Source organism: Ammodytes marinus, assembly GCF_949987685.1.
Source record: "Ammodytes marinus genome assembly, chromosome: 10".
NCBI lineage: Eukaryota > Metazoa > Chordata > Actinopteri > Uranoscopiformes > Ammodytidae > Ammodytes > Ammodytes marinus.
Window position 1 is genome coordinate 26378679 of NC_137214.1, and position 11535 is coordinate 26390213.

An 11535-nucleotide genomic window follows, 5' to 3' on the forward strand; every position below is an offset into this window, starting at 1 on the left:
CCATCTTCAGACCTGAACAAAGGGCCGTGCTTATGATTCATCATGACATTCTTCAAGAAGACGCATTCACAGGTGAGAAAAATAACAGAGAGGGAGAGAGTGGAATGTGTTGCTGCCATGAGTCATCAAAGCTTACACACACACACACACACACACACACACACACACGCTAAGCTGTCATAGGGATCTGGTGTGAGTTACACTCATAATGCAGCCTGCAGGGTAGAGGTGACTCAAGCATCACACACACTGCACAACATACTCCCACTCGCTCTTTGTCTCTCTCTCTCTCTTGTCATAGTGAAGCTCGCTCTACCATCATCAGGTGGTAAACCCCTCAGCTCGCCCCAGGGCTCTGACCACCACAATACCAGGAATAAATGGTTTGAAACACACAAGCACAAGCACGCACTGTACACACTCAGAGATTGTACAAACCCAGTGCCAGAACTACACATACCCCTGTGGAATCCCCACTTTAACAGTGACCCTTAACTGTGAGTGTGGCTTGGCAGCTAAACTTCTTAGACTTTTAAAGAAAAAGATGCCTCTCAGTCTTATATCTGAATTTGAACTCTGTTGTTATGATAACACAGTACCACGCAACTAAGACTTAAGTAACGATGATGTGCTCAAAACGCCATGATATTGTATTATTATGATAATCAGCTAATTGCTAAAAGCTCATTTCTGACATGCTACACTAACACATTAATGAAGTTAATATTTTCTCTCTGAGTGATACTATTGCTATTGCTGTTGTATAAAGTACATTTGTAAAACTACACTGTTTGTTGAAAAGGAAACCGATTTTTTTCTATTCTATTGACACAATTCTTATCATTCTTGAGGAATTTTCAACCATTTAAACATAATTTCTGACAACAAAGAAAAGTATGTGTCTATCAACAGTTTGCATCTTCAAAACAATATGAGTTGTATAAGAAACCCCAGATGAGTTGAGCATGTGGGTGGATGTAGATGTAAAAACCTGCCACTGTGTTATTTCCTGCATTCTTCCTGTTTTCTATATTTGTCAGCGTGTGTCCATTGTAAGTGACCAGTCTGTATGTTTGATGGGGGTAAAAGTTCAGCCGCTTTTGTCTTAAAGAATCAAAGAGTTTCACTAGGAGGTCCCAGCTAAACTCAGTGATAGGTCTGCCAGTTTACAAAGGGATATTGAATAGAATAGAAGGACAGTAAATACAAACAAAGTAGAACTATTTGAAAAATGTGTGTCTGCTCTTATGGTGACAGCGTTAATGAAAAATCCATTATTTGATGGAGCTCGGGAGTTACTGATGGTGTCTGTCAGCAACTTGCAATTTTGAGACTCTAACAGATCACCGTTTTCGTGTGTGTGTGTGTGTGTGTGTGTGTGTGTGTGTGTGTGTGTGTGTGTGTGTGTGTGTACCGGGGTTGTTGAGCAGGTTGTGAAGCCCCTCCTCCAGCTGTAGGTCTATGGGTGAGTCTCTGCCTGGTTCCCAGTCCACATCTCCAGCCTCGCTCTCGCCGTGTCCGCTGTCTTTGGTGCTCTGCCAATCAGAGCAGTCCTGGCCTCCATATCTGCACATGACACACAAACATATACAACTGTCAGACAACAGTTATAGTGATAGTACTGAGATTTCCATGACTCTTTAGTAAGACAGTCCAAATCACAAGACTCCTCTCTAATTGGCTTTCCATGGTGTGAGAGTCTCTAGAGAGTGAATAGGCAAATGTACTTGTTTGTTTTAATCAATTTGCTTTAATACTGATTTAGAATTAAAGTTCTTGTTGGAAATTTTTTCAGGCAACAAGGTGAGACCAATATTGGTAAGTCAAGTGTGTCTCAGACAGACATACAGGGAAAATGAAAAAAGAAATGAAAGTGCCTTTAGATAAGTAACACTTGGTTTAATACAAATGTTGCCACCTACCTAAAATTATCCATGCAAAAGTTTTTAAAATAAAAACCGAAATACATTGCTGAATTAATCTGACTAAAATGTACACAAACTAACTTAAATCAATGAATGTAACATTAAGGAAACAATGTCTACTGAACATTTTAACATTTCTTAAAATATTTTTGATTTTGAACTCCAAAAAACGGACAGAACTCCAGTTTATAATCTCTAAGGTCAGACCTAAGGTTTGGTGTAAGGAGATAAGATGCTGATAAAATGCCTGAGGTGGCATATCCATTCATACACACACACACACACACACATATTCCACTTCTAACTCTGTAGAGCTATGGCATCAGATTGTGTAGCTGCAGGCGGGCTCAGACAGGAAGTGCCAGTCAGATAAAAGGTGGATCGCAGACGAGTTAGTCACTCTGAAGCATACATTCTCATTTTATTCCGGTATTGAAGATTAACATCTGATCTCCACTTGATTTCAGTTCAAGTGACTTCATGACTTTTTCATGGATGTGTTTGAATGACTTTCAATATCATGTCAGTGTTCGGGAAATAATTAGGACATAGACACTGGCATTGACAAAACAAGTCTTCTTAACTAACTGAAACAATACCTTACAAGCCTTTTCAGATCTGATCCATCTCAGAAAGCCATTGTTTGTCAGCACCTCCCCAAATCTTTACAAATGACGCCTACAAAGTTTAATCATATACAGGCTTGGCTGTAGAAGTGGAAGATCAGCAAAGGACCCCAAGAATACACTCATATGTGCGTGAGTGTGTGTATATCAGTGTAAAACAGTTGCCCCTTGTCTATAGGTGATGTCAGATCTAATCTCATCGCCACGGTGATGCTGAGGTAGCTGCTTCCTGTCAGTAACTCTGAGTCACTCAGATAGAGCTGCTGTAACCTGCCTTTACACACACACACACACACACACACACACACACACACACACACACACACACACACACACACACACACAGAGAGAGATGAGACACTCTTCCTGTGACATTGAATGTTGGACATTGTGTCCTGTTTGTCTGTTGCTGTTATTTCAGTCACTCAGACCACTGAGGAAGACATTTATCAGCTACGACTTCTGTCTGGCACCAACTCAACGAAAAGCAAGGGGTTTCCCTATAAAAGGTATATTATGGTCCAACTGTATCAGGTGATGTTTGTCCTGTTACTGTAATAATCAAATCTGATGACATGTTTAACCTCCTATTTGAAAAGTGGTGCAACACAGTTTGGGCTATCATGCACAACTGAGCACTGGGTTTACCTTGATAACATCCCATGCAAATAACACAAGGCGGCCACACAATAATCACACACACAAAGACCCGCCTGGTCGGTGATGACCTAGAATTCCTGCAGAGAGGCCCAATTTTACAACAAAAAAAAACACACCAGACAGCCATGGTTTAGGAAAAAACACATCTGTGAGTCCTTAAAATAGGTGGCATTCCCCTTTAACACATGTCTGTCCTGCTATCGGAGGCAGCCTGGTTTGATCAGAGAGGCCAGCAGTGATCACAGTCTGAAACCTGGAGCCAGCTGGCTCAGCTACAAACCACCGGTGATGAAGAAAGTGATGAAAGAGAGAAGAAGACAGAAGCTGCATCAAGATTCTTTGTCTGTTTGAAAGTCAAGCTGCAAGTAATTTACAAGGTCAGCAGGAAGAGACTGTGGTTGTGTGTAGTGACCTGTGGTACTGTATTGACCCATCAACAGAGATGTCCAGGATGTGACCTGCAGTTTTGCACTAGAGCCACAAATATTGTATGATGTATAATATATCTCTTTAAATGTTCAAATGACGGACATTTGAGTGCTTTCTGCAAGGAAACTAAATATCTGCCATGTTCACTTTTGCATCATATCTTCAAGACATCAACATCATGAAGTGATTTGGCAGCGAAAGGAGAGAAACAACAAGAGGCCTCAAACTAAACCCAACTTCTCTGTTGTATTATCATTTTCATTTTGAAACCCACAGGCGACAGACAGTGGGAGGTCCTCCACACATAAAGCTTTAGCCAAAAGGTAAAACATATTTCAACGGCAAAGCCCAATGACACACATAATCTATAATCCTGCCATGCTATTAGCTTCATAACTGAGCATCCAAAGCAACATGTCTCAAAAGTTGTTTTATTTGCATCAGATTATAAAAAAAAAAAAATTCTGTCCAAAAATTTCTGTCCATCCTTTTTTACACATACAGTAGTTACAAACAATTGGCATTACTTTGTACATACCAAAACATATGTGACAATTTGAATTCCAGCAAATATACTGGATATTGGTCAATGCTAGACTATCAGTTTTGGGGAGAATTTATGAAAAAGAAAAGAAACTGAAAAAAACAAAGAAATGTTGTTTAAAGTGAAAGCTTGGAACAGACAGAAAATAAAGAAAATCAAAGAAAGGGCCTTGCATCAAGTACTTGTGGGTCAGCTTTGTTGTGGTTTTGTTTGAGAAGGAGTGAGACTGACCTGCCGTTGCGATGAGAGTATTTGTTCCCCCTGAAGTTAGGCTTGGGCTGCAGCTGACCCTGACGCAGGAGAGAGAGGAGCTGGGAGATCTGCTGTAGGGAGGAAGAGGATGATGGAGAAGAGGGGTTAGAGTAATGCTTTTACACACATCCTAAGACTACATGTTCTTTTCATAAACAGCTGAACTGAAACCGTGGTCACAACAAATTAAAATTATAACGATTTAAAATAAAATCTCAGTACTTTTGACAACATGTTGCTGCTATTTCACCCATTCTCACCTAAACTCACACCATAATGCAGCAATACCATTATGCAATGCAGTGGCCTAACCATTAGGAGTGTAGGAATCGACTTGATTAGGCTGCCACTCGAAATGGCAATGTGTCTGCCAACTAAAGGTGATAACAGATCTCCAATTAATTAACTTAGGGCATTTTTAACATGTGTAAGTTACAAATGTTGAATGCTGAATATAATGATCAAATGCAATTAAATCCCAGCTTCCCATGGTCAAAAGCTTTCAAAAACATTGTCCGGGAAAAAGAAAAAAAAAACTTTCATGACACTGTGTAGTCTGTAGAGTATATTTATCTGGGCCAGTGAGTGTGTCTTTGTGTTGGTTTAGCTGGTTGAACTGTGAGTGAAGCTGATTTCAGCCACGCTCAGGTAGAGAATGGATAAACATTTTCTTTTTTTCTTTTTACAGTGTGAGAACCGAGCGGCTGCATCCGTCTCACTGCTCGCAGATTTCTGCTGACAGGTCTGTTATACAGCGGATACCCAATGCACACAAGGGAGGAAACACACACACACACACACACACACACACACACACACACACATACTAAGGAAGGTGTGTGTGTGTGTGTCTGTGCACGCGCAAGTTTGTTTGTGTCTGTGTGCTCACATGCTAATATATGACTGTGTTTTAGCCATGACATTTTGCACGTGCATGCTGCTGCAGAGACAGGATATGGCCTCTACGTAAAAAGCCTATTCTTCTCTTGTCGGTTTCCTCCTAGGATGGGCTCAGAAATATGGACGAGTGGAGGCGTATGTATATGTAGTTGAATGGTAAATCCCCCCTCCTCGCAGGGCGTCAGGCAGGCCTCTTCCTCTGCGACCTCGAGGGGGGAAAGATACGTCTGAAGCCCAATGAGTGCCAACTGGGCCGACTGGGAAGGTAGAGGAAGTGGGGACGCTGGGTAAAAAAGAGTTAAGGCCTTTTCCTTTCTCTAATGGCATTCACGTGAGGATGTCGAAACCTGGCCAAGGTCTTTGTTCTCTGTCTGCTGGGCGTTGGCATGCAGCGTCGCCCCTCAATGACTTAACCTGTGTTAAAACTGGTTCTAATGCCAATATGATGTGCTGACCTAAATTCAAGAAACCTTCGGAATGTTGCTCTTATGTTACAGAAACTTGTTTCTTTAGTTCATTTATTAAGTATGATTGGTTTAAAAATAGCACTCAACAGTTTGTCTATGGTCAAGCATTGTTCTGACAGAGCTTTTGTTTTGAATTGTGTTGATGAAATTTGTGCAATTTAGTCTTTTGTTCGTGTGATGAATTTCTAATATGTGAAGTAAACCTTCATCATCTTTGCTACTCTGTTTATTTAGGCCATTGAACAGGGACACTCGTCCCTTTTAATTCTTATTTATTTTATCATATGACATTTACACTTTTTCACATACAATTTTTTTTATTATTTTGTCCACATTCCCTTAAAAAGTTAAGATGAATAATATAGTTAATCTAGAATGAATATAAAGAGCAACTGGACAGGCCATTATCACACATTCAAAAACCAGTCGAACACATATTTAACCACAGATTGATTAAATAAGATAACATTTTTTAAAGCTGTTGTGTTTGGTGTCCTGCTCTAATGGTTAAATCTGTGTACATATGGTATGTGTAGCTGAAAAACTGTGCTCTGCACAGTATCCTGCTCAGTATCCACTCTGAGTTGCTGATGTTAGCCTGAGCTGTTTTTTCTTTTTTTTCTTTACTCTGGCAGCAGCTTAACCCGGTAAAAGTGATTTTTGGGTCATTTGTAAGTGACAAAGCAGTGTGTCAGAGCGGTGTAAGTTTACACTACAAACACATCACAGCTTACTTTGGCTGGCCCATCTCCCTCACCCTCCCTTATACTCGCAATTCTACAGAGCATGAGGGGGAGTTCACCCTCCTCCTTGTCCTCTTCTGGTTTCAATATGAATCTGATATGTGATATTCAGTCAAATGGACTGTCAGACTTTCTTGGGGGGGTTTACCGTCTGTGACACATGAGCACCTGAATAAACTTGCCGCTTTTTGGCTTCATGATCATCTGTCAGCTAGTTATACCCCTGATCCCCCTCCACACACACACACATATACACACACTTATACACACACATACATGCAGACACACACACACACACACACACACACATACACACACAACTCCAGCCTTAAGGCTGTCTGAGTAAGTCATCAAACAGGAGGCTGAAAAAGCAGGGGCTGCTGGGAAGATGTATTGGAAGCCGATCTGTGTGTGTTTTAGCGGGGTTGGTTGGAGGGGTGGGGTGGGGGGATCTTACTCTCTTCTCTCTAATGGACTTCACTTCAGATTAATCTCGAAGCCTGCAGGGGGAGACTTAATTACTCCAGCACTAACTGTAAGCACATGCTGAAATAAATGTGATCACACATATAAGAGGGAGGTAAATTACATTTAAATGATAGCCAGCAGCAGCATATTAGCGTTGATGTTGAAGATATAGTGGATAATGTAAATAAAAAGACATTAAAAAATCATCATGCAAGTTAAGTTAAATCATTATTGCAATGTAAATGGGTATATTTGACAAACTCACTTTCAGTGAAGTTACATTCTGCCTTCAAAACAAAATATGATCTTAATCATTAGTTTTAGCCTTGTGATATAAAATGTAATTCAAACTGTGTACTTTATAACGTTTGTTGTAAAAGTCATTACAAAAAACGTTGTAGCTAAGGGTGTAAGGGCAGGGTGTCATACTGTATGCAATGTAAAACCCACTGAGGCAAAAGTCTATTTGTGATATTGGGCTATACAAATACAACTGATTTGATTTGATTTGATTTGAGTTGATTTGATTACAAGTTAGTTTGCATACATCCCAGCATGTATTGCATTTGCATTAACTGTCCATAAACCCTTCTTTCTTATACTTAAAATGACATCATAAGATGGACACGTCTTGATTCATATAGTCTTGTCTATCTGACCAAAAAATTTCACCACAAAGACATTTGTACATCCATATCATGAAAAGAAAACAAATCCCTAAATTCCTTTTCTTCTGTGTCATGGATGATCAGAAGAGCAAATCTGAATGGAAACGCTTGTTTGTGACTAAGGTGGTCAATTTAAACTGATCAACACATCAACATTAGTACTAAAAAACAAGGTTTAGAAAACATATTTAACTTATGAGTGTCATGGACTAAGAATTCATTTAAATTTCTAATATATTTGTAAAGAGGTAAAATACCACAACTCACCTGCACTTCTGGGGAAGCTGAGGATAGCTCAATGGAATCTCCGAACGCAGCCATGGACAGACGAACCAGATTCCGAAGCATCTGCCGATGTTCAGCATCAGGCCCCCCTCGACCCTCAGAGGTCCTGGGCCTCCTGAGTGTTGCCTGGGATGATGAACTCAGCAGTTCGGCCTCTTCCCCTTCGGCATGAGTCTGGCGCTTCAAGGTGCTTGAATGTGAGACTGAAGACGATGATGAAGGGTTCCTAGCTGTCCGAAGAGTTCGGTATGATGTTGCTGGTGTCAGAGGCAAACAGCCATCAAGTTCAATGTTTCCAGGTTTCCGAAGAGTTTTGCAGTGGTGGGTCATAGGTTGAGTGGCATCTCCTTCCGGGTAGCCTTGGGAATGAAAGCTTGTGTTCAAGACTGATGGCGTTGAGGTATACTGTCTCTCAGTTCGTTGGTCCTCTGACATCATTGGAGATGGAGCCAATGGCTGGTCTTCACCGTTATCCTCAGAAGGGTCCTCCTTCCGGCCTCTGATGACGGGAATTAGCTGTATGTCAGACTTCCTGATGTTCTTCTGTGGGCGCCTTGGGTGGCGGGTGTAGGTTGATTCAGCCTGTCTGCAGTTGTAAGCCCGGTTGTCCCTTTTTGTTCCTGGGCGGCAGAAGGTTGTCACCAAAGCAACGGCCAACAGAAGCAGTAGGCAGGTGGCACCTAGGCAGATTGCCATCATCATGGTAAAGCTGAGCTGTCCACGGTGACCAGGAGAAGAGTTCTTAAGGTGGTCCCTGAGATTGATGAAAGTCACATCTAGAGTTGCCTTGGTGGCCAGGCTTGGACTGCCCATGTCAGACACGGCAATGTTCACCTTAAATGTTTTCCCAATTAGCTCAGTTGCATTTGTGGTGTTAACAAACAGCTGACCCGTAGCCTGATCCAACCAGAACAGTCCATAGGGGTTTTCATCAGTGATGAGGTAGCTCAATTCTCCATTCAGCCCAGAGTCTGGGTCTTCAGCTTGTATAGTGGATGCAAGGAATCCAACAATTCCCTCCCTGACTAAATGATTGATTGGCAAAGTGGTGGATCCCTCTTCCATTTCATTCCCTAGTTCAGTCACAATCTCTCCCTTGTCTGCATTGACAGGTACACTTAGAGATGCCACACCCTTTCTGGGTTTTGGTTCTTTGATGATTGGGTAGTTGTCGTTCACATCCTGGATGTCAATTTGCACTGTGGCTGTGCCAGTGAGGGGTGGATGACCCTGGTCAACAGCCTCCACAATGAAAGAGTAGGTGTGGGATTCCTCGTAGTCTAGGGGATGTTGGACGCTTATGACCCCACTTGTTGGGTGTATGGTGAAAGACTGTGTGGTAGTTTCCACTTCATTTGAGTTGCGTATGAAGTAGGACACCCTTCCACTGAGCTCCAGGTCGACATCTTTGGCTTCAACTTTGAGAGCGTGGTAGCCTGCCATATTGTTCTCCTCAAAGGAAGCCTTATAGAGTGAGCTGGAGAACACTGGGGTATTGTCATTCTCATCCAGCACATGGACAGGCAGGTGTTTAACACAAGACAGTGGGGGATCTCCATAATCCTGGGCGAGGAGCGTGATGTTGTACTGCATTACCTTCTCTCGATCCAGGCCGCCATTGGTAACAATCATGTAATTGTCGCCGTGGATATGCTTAAGGCGAAAAGGGCCAGATCCTTGCTGAATGTGCACTTTCACTTTGCCATTGTCTCCAGCATCTGCATCAGAGACCATCACCAGAGCAAGAAAGGTGTCCTCTCTAGCTCCTTCTAGCACAGTCGCCACAGGTGAGTTGGGTGGAGTCCAGGTCATGTGGATCCTCGGTGCATTATCATTTACATCTCTAAGTTTGACATGCAGTTTACAGTGCGTGGGAATTGCATTGGGCCCACGATCACGGGCCTGTATTGTTACTTCATAAGAGGCCTGGACTTCAAAGTCCAGAGGTGCTCTGAGACTTACAGCTCCAGTTTGTTGATCAACATAGAAGAGCTTCTGAACCTCAGGATGTGAGTGCTTACTGAGCGAATACTCCACCTCTCCGTTGGCACCCTGGTCTGGATCAGTGGCCTTAAGATTGATGATGGTTGTCCCACGCGCTGTATCCTCAGGAAGCTCCACAGAGGGAGTGCTGTCTTCAAACATAGGGCTGTTATCATTTGAGTCCTGAATATTAACACGTACTAATGTGCTCCCAGACCTGGGAGGGTTACCTTTATCCCATGCCTCCAAGGTAAGGTCAAATGAATCCTGAACTTCCCTGTCCAGTTCTTTAATCACCACCAACTCTGCCTGTTTTGTTCCTCCTGGAGCAACTGTCACATCCAGAGCAAAGTGTTGGTTGACGGACAGCGAGTAGGTCTGGAGCCCATTAGGCCCTGCGTCAGGATCCACTGCCCGGTCCAAAGGAATACGCATCCTGAGACCAGCTGTTTCTGAGATCTCCACTTCCTGCAGCGGGCTGGGGAAACTGGGGCTGTGGTCATTCTGGTCCATCACCTCAACCCGAACTCGCAGGCAGTTCATGGAACCGCTTTTCCTGTAGAGGACGCTGAAGGCCAACTCGCACAAATCCGACCCCCGGCAGAGCTCCTCCCTGTCCAGCCGGCCCTGGGTGGAGATGACCCCGTCTCGAGTGCTGATGGAGAAGGGAAGGGCCTTTCCATGCTCCACCACCTGGAAATCCTCCAGGGGACCACCTTCGTCCCTCTGCCGGAGGTCGTCCAGCAGACGGCCGACCCGAGTTCCTGCCGGCTGCTCCTCCCAAACCCGGTACTGGATAGTTATCGATGACGGCTCAGAGGGGTGAGACTCGGAGCAAAGACTCAGAACCAGAAGCAGAGCCAGCAGCATAATGATATGAAGTAATAATAATCTCCCGTATAGTGCCTAAAAACACATTTTAAAAATGACTTTAAGAAAATAACAAAATTTGAAATTACTTTAAGACTGCATATATAAGTGAAAAAGATCCTGTCTTTGTGTAACAAACATTATATTAAATGGTGATCAAATCAAATATTCTTTGAAAAAGTTCCACAGTTTGTTTTTGTTTTGTTTTTTTATCACAAAACAATTACCAACATCAAATCGGTGAAGAAATATGTTGGTTTTGTAAAGCACATACCTTGAAAAAAGTAACATCCAGCCTGGCCAGGAGATAATTATAGAAACCTAAAAATGCATCATCCTCTATCTGTTCCTACACTACCAGTCTCTCTCTGCCTGCTGCTGTTACTCACTCATACAGCTGCTGGCGTCCAGTCTCTCACTTCATCCTCCTTAACTCAGAAAAGTTTGGCTCCAACTGAGAAAGTTTGGATGTGGCTTTCCCCATGCTTACGGAGCCACGGCCAATCCAAGTAGAGTGGGAGGGTCATATGCAAATGAATCCAGACTCAACACAAAGAAAATCCCTCCTGCCCGCAGGAACCTCGCTACAACTCTGGAGTGCTTTTAGAGAAACATGAAACCGCCTCTCAGTCACCTCAAGCTTCTCTCCCACTTTCAGTCTGCATAAACTCAACACAACCTGCAGTCTGGGCCTTTAAATCATCTGGAAAATGTG

At 42.8% G+C, this 11535-nt stretch overlaps 1 protein-coding gene across 1 annotated transcript in view; it reads right to left on the minus strand.

The window, feature by feature from the left end:
* Positions 1 to 11245, minus strand: part of pcdh12 (protocadherin 12) — a 15983-nt gene extending 4738 nt beyond the window's left edge. The window contains exons 1-4 of the mRNA XM_080035116.1: positions 11210 to 11245; positions 7950 to 10856; positions 4416 to 4507; positions 1415 to 1566 (exon numbers count right to left, since the gene is read on the minus strand). Of these exons, the coding sequence (XP_079891242.1) occupies positions 1415 to 1566; positions 4416 to 4507; positions 7950 to 10820 (3115 nt within the window). The 5' untranslated portion in view covers positions 10821 to 10856; positions 11210 to 11245. The remainder of the gene's footprint in view (positions 1 to 1414; positions 1567 to 4415; positions 4508 to 7949; positions 10857 to 11209) is intronic.
* Positions 11246 to 11535: the final 290 nt, after the last annotated feature.